At 52.0% G+C, this 23540-nt stretch overlaps 1 protein-coding gene across 11 annotated transcripts in view; it reads left to right on the top strand.

Annotated features, from left to right (window-relative positions):
• The first annotated feature begins 3331 nt into the window (after positions 1-3331).
• The window catches only part of Hdac7 (histone deacetylase 7), a 36925-nt gene continuing 16716 nt past the window's right edge, over positions 3332-23540 (top strand). For 2 of the 11 annotated variants that reach the window (XM_045153699.1, XM_045153698.1), the window contains exons 1-5: positions 3332-3423; positions 20493-20543; positions 22443-22642; positions 22749-22839; positions 23152-23263. In XM_045153699.1, the coding sequence (XP_045009634.1) occupies positions 3375-3423; positions 20493-20543; positions 22443-22642; positions 22749-22839; positions 23152-23263 (503 nt within the window). In that variant the 5' untranslated portion in view covers positions 3332-3374. Of the gene's footprint in view, positions 3424-3760; positions 3873-4123; positions 4204-7556; positions 7581-20492; positions 20544-22442; positions 22643-22736; positions 22840-23151; positions 23264-23540 lie in introns of those variants that run through there. The other 9 variants (XM_045153697.1, XM_045153696.1, XM_045153701.1 and 6 more) reach the window with 7 other exon arrangements.

The raw sequence follows: 23540 nt of genomic DNA, 5'->3' as shown, positions 1-23540 counted from the left end.
CATGGGCTCAGAGTCCTGAGATTCATTTAGAATTGACGTCTTTCTGGAACTTTGAATTCTGGCCCCGTGTAGATTCCCAATAATATGTCTTGAATGAATGAATGGCCTCTAACTTACTTGTGTAACTTTGGTCAGCTTTCTTCACTTTTGTGGACCATATTTTATTCATGAGTAGAGTAAGGATTATTGTTAAGAATAAGTGATTTGAGGGCTGGAGAGATGGCTTAGCGGTTAAGCGCTTGCCTGTGAAGCCTAAGGACCCCGGTTCGAGGCTCGGTTCCCCAGGTCCCACATTAGCCAGATGCACAAGGGGGCGCATGCATCTGGAGTTCGTTTGCAGTGGCTGGAAGCCCTGGCGCGCCCATTCTCTCTCTCTCCCTCTATCTGTCTTTCTCTCTGTGTCTGTCGCTCTCAAATAAATAAATAAAAAATAGACAAAAAAAAAATTTGAAAGAATAAGTGATTTGAGCTGGAGAAATGACTTAGCAGTTAAGGTGCTTGCCTGCAAAGCCAAAGGATATAGGTTCGAGTCTCCAGGATCCACATAAGCCAGATACACAAGGTGGCACATGCATCTGAAGTACATCTGCAGTGGCTGGAGGCCCTGGAGCACCCATTCTCTTTCTGCCTCTCCCCCTCCCCACCCCGCTGCCAATCTCTCTCTCCTTTTTACTTTCTCTTTCTCAAGTAAATAAATAAATAAAAATATTTTAACAATTAGTGATCTGATATTTGTCTAGGGGCTAGCCCAGAGCTAATACTGGCAAACACTTGGAATAGGTAGATCAAGGAAAGAAGAGAAAGAGAAGGTAGGCACTGAGTCCCAAAGGGAAGCAGAGAGAAGCACTGCCAGAAGATCTCAGGGAAGACTTGAGGAAGCCAAGGCAGGTCCTCTGGGGCCAGTTTCTTGTAACAAGTGTCTAGTTGAGCAAGCTGTGAGAGGTCTGGACTCAAGAGCCTTTATAAAAAGCCTCCCATGGTAACCAGCATAGAGGAGTGAGGAAAGTAGCCGACATTCTTCTGCTTTATGTCTCTAGGGGTTCCTGGAAGATCTCTAACGTATCTCAGCAGGGAATATGTGACTTAGAAACTGGCTTAGGACTCCACTGTGGGACAGGAGGCCAGTGGAGTGGTGCATAAGATTGGCCATGGAATGAGGGACCCAATTCAGCCTCCAGATACAGGTTGCACATACTGTGCTCCTTTCTGCCTACAGTTTGGAGGCAGGGAGTCCTGGTGTGTGTAGAAAGCCACAAGTTAGGGGCTCTATGAACACAGAAAGGGTGTCAGACATATCTTTGTTCTAGTCTTTTACCTAGTTCTGAAGTTAGTGATCAGGGTTAAGAAGAAAAAGCAGATTCACAAACAAATACATGAATGATGCACCTGGCAGAAATGAACAAACAAGCACAGAGATAGCTATAGAGAGGCAGAGGAGCATAAGGGGCTACAGGAAGGAGGTGGCAAAGGGGCAGGCTGGGGGGCTTCAGTAACCTGTGGTTTCTTTTTCTTTCTTTCTTTTTTATTTTTCTTCTGGAAGCTGTAGGCATCAAGGAGGGACTTGGAAGGAGGATGATCTGGTTTGATGGGGTGCTGAGGAGAAGAGAGGTGTCTTGCAGAGGAAGCGTGAGTAGTCAGTCACTGGACAGAGTATTGAATAGGATTAGGGGTGTTAAACTGGAGGGTGGTTTTTTTGTTTTGTTTTGTTTTTCGAGGTAGGGTTTCACTCTGGCCCAGGCTGACCTGGATTTCACTATGTCATTTCAAGGGTGGCCTCGAACACATGCGTATCCTCCTACCTCTGCCCCCTGAGTGCTGGGATTAAAGGCATGCGCCACCACCATGCCTGGCTCTGGAGGATGATTCTTAAAGGCCCTGCGTATTTGTCCTAATACAGCAAATAACATAGAGTTAGAATCCTGTGCAAAACAGTACAAGAAATGCAACCACTGCTTTCAAGCGAGACATCTGTTAAATGTTCACGAGGGAGAAGAGATTGGGACTAGTAGAAACAGTGCTGGGATGGCAGCGCGCAGTGGAAGAGGCAGTTCCTCTAGCTCTGATATCAGAAACCCACTAGAGAAGACAGTGCAATCGCCAGTCTAGGGGAGTAGGAGGACTGCAGCAGGAGAAGGGGACTGAGGAACAAGGAGGGGAAATGACAGGCCACGGTGGGAGGTATGAAGTCACGGTGGGGAAGAGCTAGCAGCCAGCTCTGGTGAATTAGCAACAGTAACTAACACCACTGAGCACTAAGAACCAGAAGGCACCGGGCAGCAATGTGTGGGTTTAGGGTGGTAACATGTCGTAGGAGAGCTTGGATGCCAGGGGAGAAGTCTGTGGTATAAGGTAACATGTACAGAGGGGTTAGGGTCAGCCGCTGAGTATCACAGGGAGCTGTGACCGAGGCAACAAGAAGTCTGTGGTCTGTTCATCAGCAACATGGCTAAATCTTTCGAGGCCACTAAGAACTGGTAGTTCCAACATGACCTGGCTCACTTCGGGGGTCTGCCTCAGCTTCTCTTTCTGAGTGACAGGGTGGGCTGCTTTCCTAGGCACGTCACATGAGAGGGAAGCCCAGCGTTCCTGCATAGACCACCTCGCTCCTTCCCAGTTTTCTGACACGAAATGGATTGCTCGAGAAGACACACTGATGGGCTCCCTGAAGGAAGCACTCCAGGGAGGTCCTTAGCCTTTGACCCTTGAATCTGACCTTCTCTTCAGCCTAAAGGGGGACCAGGGGAGAGGTGGAGAGGGCAGCTGTGCAAAGCCAGCCCTGAGCTGAGTTTATTAGCTGAGGGAGGGCTGGAGGCGGCTGCATTCCGACTCACGGACTGGAACATTTCTGTGATCCACTGTAATGCACTGGGGGACACTGGGCACATTGCTAAAGTTTGACTCATAGGGACCAGGAACGGGGAAGGGGGGGCCATTGTGGAGGGTGAGGAATGGAAGAGAGGAAGAGGAGAGAACAGGGAAGGAAATCCCTTGAGAAATTTCTTTAAAAAAAGAAAACTTTCAAAATCCGCACCACCCCCACCCCCTTTTTCTTTTAATAGGAACAGGCTGGACCCTTCTGTTCCCCTCAGCAGGCATGGGGGGAGGGGGTGCCAGTTGGGGAGGGCCGGGCAGTGATTCAAATCAGATCCTGGAACTTTCTTGAGGCAAGTCCTGCGTGTGTGTGTGTGTGTGTGTGTGTGTGTGTGTGTGGTGGGCGCGCACGCTTCCTTGCATGGGACTCCACGCGTGTCCTCCTCTCCCCACGTGTGGCCATGTCCGTGTGGACCTAATGTGTACATAGGTGTAAGCGGGGGGGAGGGGAGGCCGTCCCCCAAGTGTGTCTGCGTAAATCGCCTTGGCCTGTGTAAACATGGATGCGTGCTCGGGTACGCCGTGTGTGTCTGCGAGGGTGCGTGCGCTCAGGTATCTGGGTTTCCGGGAATTGTGCGCGGGTCGGGCCGAGTCCCGCGTTCCGGGTTTGGCGCTGCCTTCGCCCCCGCCCCGGGGCGCCGGGATCCGGCCGCGCGCGGTGCCCGCCGCCCGCCGCCCGCCGCAGCGCCGCACCGAGCCGTGGAGCGGTGCCTGCCGGGGTGCCGAGTCCCCGGGCCGCCTGCGCCGGTCCCCTCCCTCCCCTCCCCCTTGGCCCGCTCTCAGACTCAGATAAAGCATTTCCTTCCATTGTCATCCTACCCGGCCGGCCGGGCTGCCAGGGCCCTCCCCCTTTCGGCCCCCTCCCTTCCTCTCGCCGTCTCAGTCGCTCTGCAGCCTCCGGCGACCGGGGGGGATGTGAGGCCGGAGCCCCGGCCCCCCACCCCACCATGAGCCCCCCGCTCTGAGGGCCCCGGCCCCTTGGATGCACAGCCCCGGCGCTGGTGAGTACTGCGCGGCCGCCCCCGCCCCGCCCTGCCCGCCTGCGCGCGGCACCCTACGCCAACCGCCCGAGCTCGGGCTCCGGCTGCAGCTCGGGCTCCGGCCCAGCGTGCGTCCTGCTCGACCGCGCCCGCGCCGCCCGGCTCCGCGGGACTCGGCCGGCTCCTGGCCCTTGTTGGTTCCGGGACCCGTGCGCTCGGGCCTCCCCCGGGGCGCCAACATCCGCCCGCCCCGGGGCAGCGACCGGCCCGAGGGAGGCTGTCGGAGGCCTGGGGCCGCGGGTGAACGAGCCAGGCTTTCCATCACCGGCTTCCCGGGGATGATCAGCCGGAGGTTGGAAGGGGGGGTGGACCGGGGAAGGCAGGGACGGCCGCCGAGGCTCGGGGAGGGGGCGGTGCTCCGGAGCCGAGGTTTGGTAACCGGAGGGCAAAGGGCTGGACCCACTGAACTGGGGCCTGACTTGTGCGGCTGGACATTAGCGCCCCCATTCCACAGAGCCGGGCTGGGCCCCGTTCAGATCCTGTGGCTGGGGATGCTGTTCCCTTGGAGCTGGGAGGGTCCCCGGCTGGGAGGTTTCCTTGAATCACCCTCCCACCCTTGCTCACTTATCACGGTGAAGTGAAGAGACACCTGTACCCAAGTGAGCTGTGGAGGGCAGTGCCAGTAGGGGTTCGGGAAGGTAAGGGGCTGTAGACAGTGTACTGAGAGAGGTGGGGATCTGCCCCCCGACGCCCGATCCGTTAGTTAATACTGGGGCTGTGAGAGCGGGGCAAATCTGGCAACCAAGCTGGGTTCCCACTATGGGAGTTTCTCAGCTTGCAGGTTGAGAGAAAGCCTTCTGGATTCTGCAGGTCACCCGGCGCTGCTCCCACTGGCTTCCCTCTAGAGGTCTGCCCATTTGGGTCTGCCTTGTGGCCAGCCGTTGAGGCGCTTCAGTCCTTGCCCTTGCCGGCTGTCCAGCATTCTCACAAAGGCCGCCGGCATCTGGACGCCGGCCTTCTTGCTGCTAACCATCCCCACCCACATCTCCAACTGAACATCTGTTTGAAGCCCAGCTCTCTGCCTACCAGTTTGTAGGACGAGGATGAGGCATTGGTCCTCAGTGATCCTGATGGGAGCTTAACATCTGGAAACAGACCCAAGTTCTCCAAACTTGAACTGGGTCCTGTGGAGACCTTCCTTAAGTCCTCTATCTAGCCATCAGGATAAAGGAGACTGACTGTGGCTGGTTCCCTCCCACTAGTGGGTACTTGGGTCATCCATTTTTTCTCCCACAGTACCCCAGAGGTTGCTAGGTGGCCAGACATGTCTCCCTCCTTATGCCAACTGTCTAATACCTTCCCAAGCTTTTCTCCAGCTTCTGCAAACCGTCTCTTCACTCCTCCCTGGACTCTGTAATTTTTTTTTTATTTATTTGATTTATTTGAGAGAGAGAGGGGGTTGGAGAGAATGGGCTTGCCAAGGCCTCCAGCCACTGCAAATGAACTCCAAATGCATGTGCCCCCTTGTGCATCTGGCTTATGTGGGTCCTGGGCAATCGAACCTGGGTCCTCTGGCCTTGAAGGCATGTGATTTAACCGCTAAGCCATCTCTCCAGCCCTGTGGACTCTGTAATTTAAAAAATATTTTTATTTATTTACTTCAGAGAAAGAGAGAGAATGGGCATGCCAGGGCCTCCAGCCACTGCCAATGAACTCTAGATACATGCGCTGCTTTGTGCATATGGCTTACGTGGGTCCTAGGAAATTGAATCTGGGTCCTTTAGCTTTGCAGGCAAATACCTTAACCCCTAATCTGTCTCTGCAGCCTGATATTTTGTTTTTAATGTTTGTTTATTTACTTAAGAGAGAGAGAGAGAGAGAGAGAATGGAGGAGAGAATAGGCATACCAGGACCTCCTGTCACTGCACACAAACTTCAGATGCATGTGCCACTTTGTACATCTGGCTTTGTGGGTACTGGGGAGTTGAACCAGGCCCATCAGGCTTTGCAAGCAAGCACCTTTAACCACTGAGCAATCTCTCCAGTACTTTTTTTTTTAATTGTGGAGAAAATTTTAAAACTGTCTTACATGTTTTCTCCCCTTTGATCAGAATATGAAACTCTTAAGTATAAATGATTATTCTTGACTTGGATTATAATGACTCAATAGTGTTGTCCATCCAATAATACAGGTACCTTGCATTATCTCAGATATATAAAACTGATATGGAAAAAAAACTTATATAAGACCCCTCAATTACTAAGTGTCTTCTCTGCAGTCATGGCTGATGGAAACAGAGGCACAGAGCAGTTCTGTTGTGTGGTACCTAGAAAACCAAGACTAGATCAAGCCCTAGACCCACTTGGAACTGTTTGCTTACCTTTAGTTCCTTGGTTTCCCTCCGAAGTTGGAAGCATAGTCAAGTTCAGAGCTGCCTCTTGGTGTTTTACCTGGAATGGCTGGGGGCAGTGTATGCACCTGAACCTCTATCCCTTAGCGAAACCTGCTGGGTGGGTGTCTCCCACGGTCTTAAGCTGGGATCCTGAGGCAGGGAAGGTTACATCTCTAAGCAGGTAGTGACCACTTTGACACTTAAGCTTGGTTTTCTACAATTAACATGGGAAGAAAATGCCAAGTCCGCTTCCATGAACATCGAACAGGAGGGCTAACCACAAATGAGTCAGTGTTCAGTGTGTGTATGTGTGTGGGGGGGGTTACAACCTTGTCTTAGAAATAATGGACCACATCTTTAGTCCTTGGTAGCTTTTAGGCACTGAAGGAGAGGAGAGTTGGAACTCTCTCAGTGAGAAGGGCCTGGAGAGTGAGGACCTTCTTACAACTGTAAGTGCATTGCAGGACCTGGAAGATGGCAGCCTTTGCAAACCACCTCCTCTTTCTTTTCTTTCTTCTGTCCTTTCATTAAGAACTGGTAGTTTTGAAGTTGGAAGAGGCCTGAGCAGAGATGACTTGATGCAGGGTCCAAGATCATCTGCCCAGGGAATGACAGCAGTCAGACCTTGTGCCTCTGCCTGTTCTCCTGGCCTGGACCCAATATGGGCTTGGGGCCTCCAGTGGAGTGGAGCATTGCGGGCCCCAGAGCCAGAGCAGAGCCCGTGGTTGGGGGAGGGCCTGTCCCCCTGGAGGGGGAGGCTCCGGGGGACTGTGAGTTTGTGTATGTTGGATTTGTTCACTAGATGGGGCACTTCCTCTGGGGCAGGAAGCCTGATTTCCTGTGGTGGGGGGTTGGTAAGGGACTATGAGTGGGGGGCTCAACTCTGGGCCATCTCTGTTGTTTGGAACTACACTGGGGCAGAACTTTTGCTTAAGCCTGCTTCCCCAACCGAGAGGAGGCAGGAAGGAGGGTGCTGGCTAGGAGGCCCAGGCTAAGGATAGAGAAGGAGGCTTGAGTGCCATGAGGTGGGGGTGGGCCACACAGCAGGAAGCCCGGTCAGCAGGTGACCCTGCCGGGTATTGTGTTCCTTGTAATATTTTCCCTGTTTCTGTGGTAACCTTCCCTGGGGGCCTTAGGACTGCAGGAAGGTGCCCCAGACAGCCTTTTCCTTAGTGGCCCACATATTAGGAGGAGTCCCTAGATCTAGCTACCCCCTAACCCTTTGGTTCCCAAGGACTAGGTCCTGGGAATATAGGCAAGTGGTCTGACTGAGGAGCACTGACTTGGGAGCTGGGCAAAAGCCCCTTGACATCTTCTTGGGGGCAATGGAAGAGAGGTGAGCTGGGTGTGGGGAGGGCTTCAGGAAACTTAAGATACCAACTTCAGCATCTGCCTCCTCTCACCCCATCTTTCTCGACACTGCCCTCCACCAGCCAGAAGATGTTGGACATTGTGCTACTGGGGCCAAGGAGAATGGGTGGTAAATGTATAAGAAATACTTTCCTTGGCAGAGCACAGCTCCTTGGAGTCTGAACTTATTCCCAGAGGCAAAATAACTTCACAGTAATGTCTGTCTAGTGTGGGTCTCCGTGTGATATGTAGGCGTGTGCACTGGGAGTGTGGTGGGTGTCCGTGTTTGCCTGGGGCTGTAGATGGCGATGCGGTAGTTCTGTGGCAGTCTGTGATCCATGTGGTGGCTGTGTGTTGGGTGCTTGGGTCGTGTGCACACATGTGGTACAGATGTGCATCATTGCTGTGGTGTGCACCTTTGCAATTTATGGCTCTGTGTGGGGTGTACAGAAGTTGTGTACAGGCTTGGGGTGATGTATACCTATGTAGCAGTTGCTCTTTCATAGAAGTCCAGATGTTGCTTTGTAAAGCACCATCCATGGTTTTCAAATGCCAGTTATTGGACCAGTTGCTTCCAGATCACATGGGGAATGTGTTAAAAACATCCTTGGGCCCTGTTCCCACCATCTGTCAGAATCTTTAGGGGTGGACCTAGGAACTTAGACTTTACTTGCAAAACAGGTGGCTCTGGTACCAAGCTGAATTTGAGGAGCACCCAACTGAGCCAGCTTCTGAAGTTTTTTCCTGTAGAGGAGAAAGAGGCTTGCAGAAGGTGTGTAGTTTGTCCAAGATCACAGGACTGTTCAGAGGAAGAGCCCAGACACAGCACATGCCTTTCAAGACTTGTCCAGGATTCTGTGCCCACTGGGAGTCTCCCTGTGTGCACATGCGCACCTGTACACACATCCACACCCCCTGCGTTGAAGGGGACCAGTGAGGATTGACATAAGATGCTGCCTCAAAGAGGGGCTGACTTTCCCTTGGGGGTCTGGTCATGCTGACTGTTCTGTCACACTAAGCTTCCTCTTCCTCGGAGAAGCATGTTGAGTACCAAACCTTAATGATGGGTATTGGCAGCCAAGGAACTTTGTTACGGGCATGATCCCTCAGCAGTGCATCCACTTGTTGGAGGCTTGCTGAGCACTTCTGTGTGCCAGGCACCGGGCACAGATGTGCAGAGCACACAACAGTGCGTGACTGACCTCAGGAAACTTCCACTCTAGTGGAGGAGACAAGTAGGAACAAGTAAGCAAGTAAAGGAGTGAGTAGATGAATAGTTACACATGGGGTTACATCCTACAAGGAATGAACTGGGTGCAGCAATACAACATAACCAGGTGGGACTTCCGGAGGGTGGCATGGGAGGCTTGTCTGAGATGGCACCAATGCCTTCTGTCCCGGACTGGAAGTGAACCTCCAGAACTTGCTGATCCACATTCGGGGAGCTCCCTGGGTCCAGGTGAGGGATCTAGGTTGAATAGTAGCTGGGGAGCCAGACTGCTGGCCCCTCCTGGCATGGACCATAGCAGACACTCTTTTCTTCCAGCAGCCCCCACAGGTGGGCAGAGAGGGAGAGAAGCAAGTATAGCCAAGCAGGGCTAAACTTCAGCTAAAAAGTTGGTCTCTTGCTTGGGGCTCCCTGAAGCCGTAGTGAATCTTGGGAAGAAGCAGTCTCTTTCCAGGAGCTCCCAAGCCCGGCCCATTCCTGACCCTCCTGCTTACCTTCCTCCCACAACATTCCCTTCCTACCTCCCCACCTGGGGAACTACTGTGTCAAGTCCCTCCCCCCTGGGTCTAGCCTGGTTGCCTCTGTGGCTACTGGATTTATTTATCTGACTCAGGAGTCACCAAGGAGAGGGTGGTTAAGTTTTGTGAGGACTTGAGTCCTGGAAGAGAAGATATAACCGGAAAGGAGTGCAGTGGCAGGAGCCAGAGGGAGCATACCTGGAGAGAATACTGTTCACTATGGAAGAGTGTGGAGAAAACTTGAGCCCATACAACCCTCTACTTGGGCTCTCTGGAGCCTCTTTTGTGCCTATGGCATTTGTTCCTCAAGCTGGATGAATCTGAGAGATCAGAGGGGTCTGGTTCAAATCACCTGCTACACTTCCTCTTGAAGGAAGGGCCCCTTGGGTCCACCTGCAGTGTCCATCCCCCTCCGGCAGTGGGTTAACTTTCACATTGGCAACATGGGCCTAACCTTCCTGCACTCTGCCCGCACCCTCTCACCTCCTGCCTCTGCTGCTATGAACGCTTTCCCCTGGAAGACCCAGAGCGGCCCACTGGCAGCTGGCACAGAAAGGTGCCTTGTTCTTAGAGACCAGAGGGCGTCTAGGAGCCCTCCAGAAGAGAGGAGGTCTACTTTCCTTCACTCTGCATGTTGCCATCCTTCACCGGGCCTCTTTTCAGGGGGCTCAGTGCCCTCATTCTTGGGCCCCTACTCCCCCTCCCTGGTTTCCCTGCTCTAGCTGTAGACTCCTAAATGAAGGAGCGCATTGGGCCCTATTCAGTCCCCTCCCTGTCTCCAGGCCACTTCCCTTGCCCCCGGCCCTTGCTTGTAGCAATGGGAAACCCTGGTGGTCAGAATCCATGGGTTTTGAAGGCCAGCCTCACCAGCTGGCATTAATCCCTCTCCATGTCCACAGCCCCTAGGATGGCCAGGAGGAAGGAGCACGGGAGGTACAGGTTTGGAAAGACTCCGAGGTGGGGGAATTCGGAGGCGGCCTTGTTTTGCTCGCCCCACAAACCTGCCCTTCGGGACATCCGCTGTGCCCGCTCAGGTTGTAGGACTGCTCTCAGAATGACAGACTGGTGGCACCCGGTTGGGGCAGGGGTTGGGGGTGAAGGGGGAGCCCCAGGCAAGGGGGAGCTGGAGGGTTAAAAATAGCAGCAGCCGGGTTTCGGTTAGCAAATGTGGAGGCGGGGAGCTGGAGGCGGGGCGCTGCAAACTGGGCAAACAGGGCTGTGTTTCCCCTGGGTCCCTGGTGAGTCACAGTGGAGAGCTGATGAGGTGCACAGCACCCCCACTCCTCGGTGGGCTCGGGGCCCCAGGGAACCAGAGCCAGAAGAGGTGTGTGGCTTGCCCTTCCAGGCCTCTGGGCTGTCATGAGAGTTGTTTCAGGAGGGTTGTATGACTTGGAGAAACAAGTGTGCCAGAAAATTCTGAAGCCTTAGACCTGGTTTGAACGTTATCAGAAAGACTGTTTGATGAGACTGCTGAGTACACTTGCGCTTTGTCTTTTTGTATTTTCTCATTCGAGAGTGTAAACACTTGGTGGATTTGGAGGCACCCTCCAGATGTTAATTCTCACCTCAGACTATCCTTTGCTTGTGGCAAAAATCTGCAGGAGCACTTCCTGTAACAACCAGAAAGAATCAGTGGCCTGGATGGAATCCCCGTTTCTCCTGCAAAGGCTAAGCTCCACCTTGGGCACTTTCTTCTCTGTGCCTCACTTCTTCTTCCTTTTTTCCTCAGTCATGTGAAAATGATTTTGTTTTCAAGCTCATGGAGTTACTGCAGAAATTAAAGGAGATCATGTAAGTCATGTTAGCATCATGCCTGGTAGGAAGTCAGTGCACACTGAACACTCATCCTTGTTATTGATGTTGTTATTCATATTTTTGAAGGTCAGGGATAGTGAATGCTGAAGATTTGACAAAAACTGGGACCAGCCCCAGTTCACAGAAAAAACAAAACAAAACTGGTGTTTTACAGGCCAAATTCCCTGCTCCAGATTCCCCCACCCATGAGGGCCTAGAACAGCAGGAGTCTGTAACCAGCAGTGACAGGGTGGACCCCAGTTTCTCTTGTTCACTCCCTTCCCTGAGAGGCAGGGTAAGGAAAGACCCCAGCCCAGGGAGAGCCTGGGACAAGCCCTCCCCTCTCCCCCATGGTCCCCGAGGTGGAGTGCCTTGCCAGCATCTGTTGTGGTGACCTTTCTTTTAGCTATTCTCTGGCAGGTTTTAAAAGGACTGTGAAGCTGAGGAGAGATGGGCAGGTCAGTGACATCAGCAGTGAGTATTCCCAGCACAGTGGCCCTGAAGAGGCATGAGACATTGCTTTCAGGAAATTGTCATTATTAAACAAACCAACAGGCATTCATTAAGTAAGGTCTGACTTTATGCCTAGCCTGGACTAAGCCCTTGGCATGATCACAAGAGGCAGAGATTGCTAGGTTGTAGATAACATGGATCCTGGGCCCAAGAATATGTGGAGGACTTACATGAACTATTTCTCAAGAGACCCTTAGGCCAGTCTTGAGTCTGCTCCCAGGAGCAACCTGGCTTCGCATATGTGTTCGTGCGCGCGCGCGCGCGCGCGCGCGTGTGTGTGTGTGTGTGTGTGTGTGTGTGTGTACACACTGCCTTGTTATTGCCGAGGTGCTTCTTGTGCATCGTAGAAACAGACAGTGCAGAGCAACGTGTTTCCGCGGAGCTCCCTGCTGTGGGCCCCGCTGCTCACCTTGCCCTCCCTCACACTTGTGTGCCCTTCGCAATGTCCTTTTTTTTTTTTTTACCTGGATGAGGTCACACTGCACTTGCTATTTTTCCAGTCAGTGACCTCAACCTTCCAGTGCAGAATTGGCATCTCATTCAGTCCCCAGTTGGCCACAAATTGTCCTTGAAGTTACTTTGTTTAAAAAGCAATGCTCAGAACCTTCCTATCAATGGTAACTGTGGCTGCAGAAGGGAAGTTAGTCACTGCAGACTTCTGCCATCTTCCAAAAGTAACAGACAAAAAGAGGGGGATACTGAGGCATGACTGTATTTGAAGACCTTCTGGTACCTATGATCAGTCAGATTGAATGTGGTATCTCCATGAGGGCCAACATTCATAGCTTGTTGCTATTCACAGATTGAGTACCTCCCGTGTGCTTAGTTTGTACCAAGTGTCCCATCCCCAGGCCAAAGTGATGCCAGGGTCTGGGCAGTGCCCTCTGCCTTCCTCACCCAAGCGCTAGCTTGGCTGCGGACCCGGTCCACAGTAGTCTGCCCTGAAGGTGGATGTTTCCCTTTGAACTAGTGAGTGCCTCACCCTTCCACCTGCCTGTGGCCCGCCCACGGGTGAGACCTGAGGGTGACCGAGGGGCAGCCTCCTTCCATGGAAATTCACACTGAGTGCCACTCCACCAGACCACTGGCTCTGGTTATGCAACTGGAATTTTCTACGGGGCTTAACAGTTTCCAGAGTGCTCATTCACAGCCTCTGATCCTCCAAGGCAGCCCTGGGAGGTCTGCTTGTTTAGTTATACCCTGCTGGAGGCAGCTTGCAGGAAGCACAAGAAAATGGTAAAATGAGTATTCAAGAAGCAAGGGAAATACAAGATGAATGAACAAGAAAATGGAGATGGGGGAGCCTCCTGGAGAGAAAGGACAGTGAGGGACACAGGCAGAGATGTGATCTTTTCATTTTTGCTATTGTTGATGGGTTTGGGATAGAACATAGCATGCTTTGTGGGAACATGCTGATGCTGGGAGTCACCTCCTAGGACTGTACTGTGTGTTGTATGTCCCCGTGGTGGCTTCACTTCAGTACCTACTAGGAGGTGTCCACACCAGTGATTGTGAGCTTAAGTTCTGTAGTTCTGTAAACCCAGAATACCATCATACCCACATACCGTCCCTGTAACCTCAGATAGTATCCTCTTTTTCTCTCCTCTTCCTCCCCCACTTTGCACCGGGAGCCAAACCCTTGGCTTCTGTTGTGCTAGACAGACTCTCTATGATCAAGTCAACCCTTGTCCTCTGCAACTTTCTTAACCTCTCTAAGCCTCAGTTTCCTCTGTAATGACATCTACCTAATAAGGCTTTTTTTGTAGGACTAGATGAGATGTTACATGAGTGAAATTCTTAGCACAATAGCCAGCACTCTGTCTGCATTAACACACGGTCATTGATCATTATTAATATTATTAACTAAAGATTAGAGTACTATGCCAATTCTTACTAGTATAACTTGGACCTTTTCCCTACAGTCTCAGTGACAGGCTGAAGGGCCAGTGGGCAGCACAGGCAGGAAGAAGTGCTGGAAAGACCTCTTTCCTGGTATACCATACACAGGCAGCAGAGCGAACAGGAGTAGGGTGTACAGACAGGCCCAGCTGGGCTAGCAACCTTCAAGGGGAGAAGGCACCACCCCGCGAGGCAGCCCTGGGGTGGTGACTGTGCTTCCTGCTGGGGCAGGCACTTGAGATAGGCTGGCAAGGACTGGCTGCTGGTCGAAGTGGGCACCAGCCAGGAGGTGGGGAGGGAAGAGACGAAGGCTGAAGCTGATAGATCCTAACCTTGTAGCCCCAGGTTACAAATGGGACCTCCAATCTTGCCTGCTAAGGTTTTCTTTAATTTTTTTCAGAATTTTATTTTACTTTCATATTTTTATTTACTTGCAAGCTAAGAGAGAGAGAGAGAGAGAGAGAGAGAGAGAAAGTGAGTAGGGGCTCACTAGGGCCCCTTGTCATTGCATTTAACTCTAGACATATGTACTACTTTGTGATTTGGCTTTATGTAGGTGCTAGGGAATTGAACCCAGGCCACTGGACTTTGAAAGTGAGCTTTTTTCTTTTTATTTATTTACTTTTTGTTTTTGTTTTTCAAGCTAGAGTCTCATTCTAGCTCAGACTGACCTGGAATTCACTGTGTATTCTCAGGATGATCTCCAACCCACGACAGTCCTCCTACCTCTGCCTCCCGAGTGCTGGGATTAAAAGACGTGTGTCATCACACCTGGCTTGGAAAAACTTTTGATCATGAGCCATCTCCCCAGTCTTAAGGATAGTTTCTGTAATAGGAAAAGATAGTGGTCAGACTTCTATGTGTACTTTCTATCCTAGGGATTAGAGCCACTGGAACATGGGAGTTGTGGAGAAGGTGGAACTTCTATCCGAGGGCCTTCAGGACCTCACAATCCAAGGCTAGTCCAGACTGAGAAGCTTGTCTACTGAGGAATCCCCTAGGTAGGCTGGGCAGTGCAGAGCAGGCCAAGCCCCAAGGTAGTCCCTGGTGATGGGAAATGGATGCAGGCTACCTGACCTGCCACCCGAGGAGGTTGCAAGACCTACAGGTTGCCTACTGGTCTTGGAAAAAAAAAAAGTCTCTCTGGAGTGTGATGCCCACGAGCCTCAGCCATGTGCAGCCCAGAATGGCCTGGGGTGGAAGACCTGGGTGGGTAACAAGGAGACAGGGCAGGGGACATCGTCCCACCCCTGGGGAAGCTTGGTCTACCATTGCCACAGTTACGTCTGCTTCCTGTTTGATTCATCTCAAACAGCAGAAGTTGGAGGGGGGTAGACACAGACTCCAAGCTCTGGCCACCACTATGTGGGGCTGTTTACAACAGCCACATGTGGGATTCCCAGAAAGAGACTCCAAACCGGACATCCTGCGGCTGCAAAATACCCAGGTGTCAAGAACTAAAAATAGCTGTCCCAGAGCCCCAGCCACCCAGAGGTGACAGGGAAGGGGCCTGTTCACTGTGTAGGGAGGCAAGAGGGTGGCCTGCAGCCTGCATCCAAACCCCTACTCTTGTGGTGCCCAGTTCAAGCCTTGCAGCTGACCTCAGGCCTCCCTCCAGGCAGGCAGACGTCCCAGGCTGACTTACCTACCAGCTGATCTCCTGCCAGTCTCTAGAACCTGTGCAGCTTGTTCTGGGATACCCGTGAGAGGCTGGGGTATGAGCCTAGGGAAAGGATGCAGGGGTGCCACTGAGCAGGGAAAATGGAGCTCTTCTGAGACCCCAAGCCGTGCCAGTAGTTCTGGTCATTGCTTGGTCTCTACCAAGTCCAGTGGCAGGTTATCTCCACAGTCAGCCAGTGGTAAACAAGGTGTCCTCTAGCCTGTATAGGGATACTATTGTCTCATTGTGCTTTGTGGGCTGTGAGCTTTTCCTGCCTTGTGCTGTCCCACCCTGGGAGAGTGGAGGTGCTAGGGCAAGCACAGGCATGTGTTAGTTGAGAGCAGGATTGTAAAGCTACTATATCATGTGGCCTCAGGTTATTTGATGCTATTGGGTCTCAGTTTACTCATCTATATAATGGGGATAAAAACAGTAACTACCTCATAGGCCTGTCACGAAGGTCAGGTAAGGTAGCAGATGTAAGGCACTTGGAACAATTCTTGGTAGTTCACAATTCAGGTAGAAGGGAGAGGGAAGCCATGAGTTGGGAGAGGTGGAGAGAAACTGGGGCTAGGCTATGCCTGGGATATACATCTGTGGTGGAAGAGGGAAGGTGCGTAGGGACCAGACTGATACTCTCATGTTTGAAGGGATCCTGGGACAAGTGAGGGGCAGACAGGAGGAAATAGCAGCTGTGGCTATAGGCATGGCAGCCTGTAGGCAGTCTGATTGGCGGGGAGCAGCTGAGGAGAGCCAGGTGAAATCTTATTTTTGTTCTCCTTGCCTGCCTTTAAATCAAAGTCCTCAGTACTGCAGACCCTCACTCCCTTCACAGTTTGTGGCCTGCCAGGCTTCCTGTGGTGGGCGTTTCAGGACGCTGTTAGCCCACGGGTTCTGGATAAATCTCAGCAAGAGGCAATTCATAGCCAAGATAGTGATGGAAAAATTTCTTGAAAGGGGCTGGAGAGACGGCTCAGCAGTTAAAGGCACTTGCTTGCAAAGCCTAATGGCCTGGATTCAGTTCCTTAGTCCCCAAGTAAAGCCAGATGCACAAAATAGTCTATGCATCTGGAGTTTGTTTGCAGTGGCAGGAGGCCCTGGCACACCCATTCTGTCTGTATCTCTCTCAAGTCGATAAATTTTAAAATTTTTGGAAGGAGATACAAGAAATTGGTAAAAAGAGTGATTCAAGAGAGGTTCTAGGGAGTTGGGGAGGTGTGGGAGACATATTTCCAGGCTTTTTTAGGTGCTCTATTAATTTTTGCTTCTGTGTATAATGTATGTATATATGTATGTGTATATGTATGTGTGTAATGTGTGCATGCATGTATGTATGAGTATGTGTGTGTGTATGCATGTATGTATGTGTATATGTATGGTGTACAGTGATGCTCCATATGCTTGCCTGTGGCGGAGGGCACTTGCCTGAGGTGACCAGAGCAGAATGTCACATGTCCTGCTCCATAACTCTTCTGCCTGGTCTTTATTCTGAGCCAGAGTCTCTTTACTGATTCCAGAATTCTCAGGGCTCCAACAGTTCTCTGGTCTCTGCTCCCCTGAGCAGTCAAGCATGGCCATACCCCGTTATTTACGTGGGATCTGGACATTCAAGCCCTGGCGGCCTCAGGCTCCTGCAGACCCCTGTGCTTGTGCAGGACACACAGCTAACCACTGAGCCATCTCTGCAACCCTAAAAATGATTTTTTAAGCCTGGCACATCTCGTGCATAGAAATATATGTTCCTTTTAATACTTTAAATATTAACTTAAAAAATTATTTATTGCCAGGTGTGGTGGCGCGCACCTTTAATCCCAGCACTCAGGAGGCAGAGGTAGGAGGATCACCACGAGTTCAAGGCCACCCTGAGGCTACGTAGTGAATTCCAGGTCAGCCTGAGCTAGAGTGAGACCCTACCTCGAAAAACAAAAACAAACAAAAAGAATTATTTCCAAGAAGAGAGATACAGAAAAGAGACAGACAGAGAGAATGGGCATGCCATGGTCTTTAGCCCTATAAATGAATTTAAAAATCAACTAAAGGGCTGAGCCTAGTGGTGCATCCCAGTACTCAGGAGGCAGAGGAAGGAGGATTGCTATGAGTTCAAGGCCAGCCTGAGACTACATAGTGAATTCCAGGTCAGCATGGGATAGAGTGAGACTCTACCTTGAGCCCCTTAACCCCCCAAAAATTAAGTAAAGGAGTATAGGGACCTCACAACTATAGTCTCAGCACTTCAGAGGCAAAGCCAGGAGGATCACCGTGAGTTCCAGTCTAGCCAAGCCTACCTAGTGAGACCCTGTATAAAAAACAAACAACAAGGCTGGAGAGGTGGCTTAGCGGTTAAGATGCTTGCCTGCAAAGCCAAGGACCCAGGTTCAATTCCTCAGGACCTACGTAAGCAAGATGAACAAGGTGGCATATGCATCTGGAGTTTATTTGTAGTGCCTGAAGGCCCTGGTGTGCCCATTCTCTCTCTCTCTCCCTCTCTCAAATAAATTAAAATTAAAAATATTAAAGAAAAACAAGAAAATAAACCTTGAAGAGCCAGGTGTGGTTCTGCACATTTGTGATTGCATCACACAGGAGGCTGAAACAAGAAGATGGAGAATTAGAGATAGCTAGAGCTACATAGATTTAATATTGTGAGCTCTATTTCGTGGGGTGTTTGTTTTTGAGAGAGGGGGTCTTCTTATGTAGCTCAGTTAAGCCTCAGACTCTCGAGGACCTCCTGCCTCGGCCTCCTCAGTGCTGAAGTGCAGTATGCACTGCCATGCCCAGCAATGTAGGCTATATTTGAAACTTCTTGAGAGTGGGAACCAGGTTTCATTCATCCATTCGTCTCCTCAGCCCAGAGCTTGGTGGCCTCTATGAAGGAGTCAGCTCCTGTATTTGGGATCTGCTTCTCATACTGGTCTAGACTGGCCTGCTTAGACCTCCTGCCTGCTGGGTGGATGTGACCTTGCACCCTCCTCATCTTCCCTCCTCTGCCGCGATAACTTTGGCCTGAGTGGTTACTAACACCCGGCAGCTCCTAGTGTTACTCAGAGATTCTGGTAGCCCAATACCTGGAAGAGCTGTCTCTCGGTGCTCAGCCCTCACCACCTTAGAGGTCTGACAGCCATGATACTCCTTCTCCTCTTCACATATTTTTGGATCTTCCTGGAGCTGTCACCTTCTCTGCCAGCCTTCACTAGGAGTCAGGCTTTGCCCGCCAGTGTGAAAGATAGAGACTCTGAAGCTGCGGCCCTGGGTGTGAAGGGGTCAGCCTTGAACCCAGACCCTGGCCTCCTACTTCTGCCTGTTCTCCCCTTGCAGTTAAGGCCCAGCCTTCTTGTAGCTTCATTTTTAGCTAGAAGTCGGGACCAGGGAGCTGGGAGTCGTTTCAACAAGCACATCAGAGATGCGGGGAACAGGTATCTGGGTGGCAGTGATCCTTAGAAGCCTTGTCTCTTAACACAGGAGAGAGGAAGAATACAAAATACCACAAGGTAACAAACACCACAAAGCTTCTGGTTATTAATTTTCCTCCTACGTAAAGAGCACATGGTGTCCAGAATCTATGGTGACCAGGGGTACAAGACACACAGGATCTAACAGCCCCCAAACATAATGGCTACTGACCAGCCTTTAGCCAGGAGCAAAAGAGAAATGAGAGCATTCCCAGTAAGCAGAGGACTGTACATCTGTGGGAGAGGTAGTCTAGAAACCTCTCAAAGAACTAGGTCCCACAGGAGAAATTAGAGACTTATCATTCTTGTGGAAGGGAGTATGCTTTGGAAATAGGTATTCCTCCAGGATCACAAACCTTGAGAAGTATTCATGTCTTGGGTGAGGGTGGGGGTCAAGAGAGAGTCACTAACAGGGTCCACTATCATGTGCCCAAGAAGGAGCTAGTGCAAATAGGAAGGTTGACAAATGACACCATAGAAACCCTGATTACTGACATAGTGATTGTATGGGACATGAGGAGTGAAGAGGTCAGGATGACCTCACACTGCTTGAGTGGACCTCGAAGGATAGACAGAGTTAATAAGTAGCTGCCATGTCCCCAAGGAACTCTGTCAACTGAAGCGTGAGTGCTAGTGTTTGAGGCCATCAGTAGGAGTCCCTTGTGCCTAGAGCTGCCTGAAGCATAAGGCTAGAGAGTGGCACCTGCCACTTAGCCTTCAGAAGGTAGCCTTCTATATCAGGTCCGGCCTGAGAAGCTTCTGTGTGGCCACCAAATGCTATTTCCAGAAAGCCTCCCATCACATGGCCCTGAACTGGGACAGTAGGAGGGAAACGTGTACACTATAGAAAGGTGATCTTAGAAATCACCTCTGCTTCCAGCCTGCCTTGTGTTCTCCAAGTGTCTTTTTGTTGCTGACAAGCCTGAGGTCCTATTCTAGTTGTTTATGTTATGTGGGTTGGGGTGCGGCCGTGGTGTTGGCTAGAGGCCACCCTGGGTTTCCCCTCACATGTTGTCCACCTTGAGTCGGGGTCTCTTACTGCCCTGGAACTCACCAAGAAGGGTAGATTGGCTGGCCAGTGAACCCCAGGGATCCATCTACCTCAGTCTTCCTTCTCCTTAGTGCTGGGATTAAAAGTACATACCACGGACTGGAGAGATGGCTCAGCCATTAAAAGTGCTTGCTTGTAAAGCTAGCTGCATGAAGTGGCGCATGTGTCTGGAGTTGATTTGCAGTGGCAAAAGGCCCTGGTGCATCCATACTCACTGTCTGTCTCACTCTTAAGTAAGTTAAATTAATTAAATATTTAGAAAAAAAGTGCACACTACTATGCCTAAGCTTTTTTAACATGGGCTTTGGGGATCAGTCTCAGACCCAGCCACTTCTCCGCTGCCACCAGATCCCCTTGATGTGCCTCAGTGACCCAGTCCCTCCCTGCTATGGAACCCATTCCTTCTGTTCCTCTTTCTGCCTGGGAGGTTTCTGAGCAGAGGCTCCCCTTCCCAGGCCTGCTCTCCCCAGCTCCCTCCTGACCTCCCAAGCCACACATTTCCCTTGGGCTATTGGAAGCCTTCTTTGGCTGCCCAGGGAAGATGGTATCAGACCACATCAGGGGGAAGGCTGAGGGCATTGTTGGTTGAGCTGGGGCCTCCGTGGCTTCCTGCTGTGGACTGGGCCCAAGCAGCTGAGTATTTGAGTTATTCAGTACTTGGCAGAGGAAGAGGGAACCAAGGATCCCTCTTAGACAGTGTGGAGTGGCAGCGAGCCTGCCTAGTGTAGCCTTCTCCCCTCCCTTAACCCTCTCTGCTGCCTCTTCACTGCACCTTTCTCCCTACAGATGGGACCCAAGTGAGCCCGGGTGCCCTCTGCCCCAGTTCTCCTGGCACAGGTAAGAATCAAGCCTGAGAGACGCTGGAGGGTGGAGGACAAGGGTGAAATAGGCCCAGAAAGTCTGAGGGGTTGGAGAAATGAGGGTCTACCTGGGTCAGAGTTGGGAGGTTGGGGTTCTAGGGAGGGGACAAAGCTGGAACTCTGGAGGGATGGGGTCAAAAGAGGCGCCTTTGGATTCAAGCTAAGAAGCATGACAGGAGAAGGAAAGCCAAGGTGCCCGCTTGTCTTAGTTAGGTGCAGTGAAACAGGAAGGAAAGTGGAAAGCTAATATTTACACTCAGACCCTGCCCCACATGAGGTAGGTACTGGGCACGGTGTGCACTTGTTTTCAAGTCATTCATCCTTCTGTGGACACAGCAGCTCTTGCAGAGTGGGTAGATGTCTCCTGCTGATCTGGCAGGAGAGGAAGTACCCTGCCCCTCACAGCCCCGTCGCCACCCGTGCCTGCTCTGCTGTCAGGCCGCCTGGGGCAGGATTGGAGTAGACTTGCTGCTTCTGCTTAGGGTTAGGACATACCCAAGAGCTGGTCTGTACTGGAGGTCTGAGGCCTCCCCTCCCCACCTCCTGAGGGCCTAGTGCTTCCGTGTGGCAGGGCTCCTTGCTTCAGTCCTAGTTAGCCAAAATCTTGGAAAGATGACCTGCAAATAAAAGAAGAAAGAATGGTAGAATGCAACATGTGACCAGTGCTAAATGAGTGGAACCTTATTCGTGAGTTTAGACATACATTCAGGAATCATTAATGAACCCCATCTGTGTGCCAGACCCCCCCCCAGCATTTAGGAGGGACATCAAGGTTTGTTCACCTATTCCATGTTTATTAGTTACACTATGCCAGGTTCTGTTGGGAATCAGTGGGCACACCAGAGCTTAGCCCACCTCAGGGTTTATTGCACCATAGGCAGTCAGTGTGAAGTCCCAAGAAGGGATGCTGCGTGCTGGCCCGGGCCCAGGTAGGGGAGATTCCAGCTGGACTTTGAGCAATGGGTAGAGTTTAGAAAAGTGCATTGTAGGAGTGAGAAAAATACTGGCAAGGAGACACTGTGAGCCCAAGTCCGGAGGATAATTCCCTGCAATAGCCTTGCCTCCCAGCATCCCAGCATCCCTGGCCTGGCCAGCTGGCTGCCCTGGCATAGCCCCTGGTCTGCCGGTGAGCTATAAATAGCTCCTGCACCTACAGCCTTGGCAGGGTGCTCCCAGTGTAGGTGCTGACGACACTGGAGAAGAGGCAGCCCAGCCTGCTGTTCTTGCCAGGCTAGGTCCAGAGCTGCCTTGGAAGGATACCAGGAGCAGGTTCTACAAGCATGGAGTGTCCGCGAACTAAGGAACCTGCCTTGGGAACAGGGCCCTCTGGGCCCTGGTTGTCTGGCCAGGGATGGCTGTGAGCTCCAGGCATCACTTCTGACTGAATCCTAGGACCACAGCAGGATAGAGTGCAGACAGTGACTGAAGGCCTGGGAAGCTCATGGGGCTGGAGGCTGAGAAGATGGGCCTATTTGCCGGCCTGACGGTCCCCTCTAAGCCCTGCTCACCCCCTCGGGAGTGATGAAGGGAAGGAAGTACAAAACCCAGGATGGCATCACCATGTCACTAAACCCTGTAGCCCTCAGCCTTAGGTCTGTGGAGGGGCATGGTGAGGGGAGGTCACCATGCTTACAGTCAGATGGCTCAGTTCAAGCCACCACTGACAGGGACAGCCCATCTGTCGTCTGCGACCTTTCTCACAGGTAGAATGGAACCCACACCCACAGGACTGACTTGTAGGACTCAGGGGAGGAGTTAGTGAGGAAAAGGCCCCCTGAGGGTGTTCTGCTGGTGTTGAGTCAGCCCAGAAAACTTGTTAGGCTGTGATCAAGTTCCTGCAGACCAGCCTTCCACCTGACTCTGTTCTGTGTCCTAGGCTGCCCCACACTCTGTGAAGACACGCCGGGACCTCAGCCCCAGCCCATGGACCTGCGAGTGGGCCAGCGGCCCACCTTGGAGCCCCCACCCGAGCCCGCGCTGCTGAGCCTGCAGCGCCCCCAGCGCCTGCACCGCCACCTCTTCCTAGCAGGCCTGCAGCAGCAGCAGCAGCAGCAGCGCTCGGCTGAGTCCATGAGGGTAAAGACCGCTCCTCTCACACCCCGGCCATCCGCCCTCCCCAGTCTGTCAGACCTTAGCTCAGTCCTTCACTCCTGCCCTTCTGAACTGCCAGCCCTGCCCACAGCTCTCAATGGACCCACCAATGCCCGACCTGCAAGGGGGCCGGCAAGAGCAGGAGCTGCAGCGACTACTCAACAAGGACAAGAGCAAGCAAAGTAAGGGCGGGGCCTGCCTCCCGGAGCTCTCCTGGGTGTCCACAGCCCACCGTGGGCCTGGGAGGAAGAAGTGGGAGGGTCACTCATCTGCTAGGATGCCCTCTGCTTGCCTAGCTCTTCCTGTGAACAGAGGCAGGCACGGGGGTGAGTGGAGGTTTCATAGGAACGGTGGGCCGTAGCCCTTAGCTCTGTTGCCTGAAGAGTTGCTGGAACACCGTGTGCTAGAAATGTGGACCAGGCAATGGACAGAGAACGTGCCCAGGAGGCCACCTATCCACCCACTCGCAGTCCACTCAGCTCTGTGCCCCTTAGGTGCTGTAGCCAGCAGTGTGGTCAAGCAGAAGCTGGCTGAGGTGATCCTGAAGAAGCAGCAGGCAGCTCTGAAGAGAACAGTGCATCCCAGTAGCCCCAGCATTCCATGCAGGTAGCTCCTTGTCCCCACTGTCCCTCAGGTCCTTGCTGTGCCTCCTCCTTCCACATGCCAACCTGACACTTGTTTCTAGGCATGAATGCCTCCAAGTCCCTCTCAATATTGCTGCTCTCCTCTGACTTAACTCTCTTCCCTCATTTCACCTGAGGCTTATTCATATAGACAGAAGTTCCTGGAACAGACTCCTATCACAGGAGACACAGAGTCCCCAGTGGGGCTCAGAGCTGTACATTAGCATGGGCGGCCATTGCTGCCACTTGGAGATGCCTCC

This window comes from Jaculus jaculus, chromosome 6, assembly GCF_020740685.1.
Source record: "Jaculus jaculus isolate mJacJac1 chromosome 6, mJacJac1.mat.Y.cur, whole genome shotgun sequence".
Lineage (NCBI taxonomy): Eukaryota > Metazoa > Chordata > Mammalia > Rodentia > Dipodidae > Jaculus > Jaculus jaculus.
Note: the sequence above shows the minus strand (reverse complement) of the source record. Positions and strands in the feature narration are given on the sequence as shown.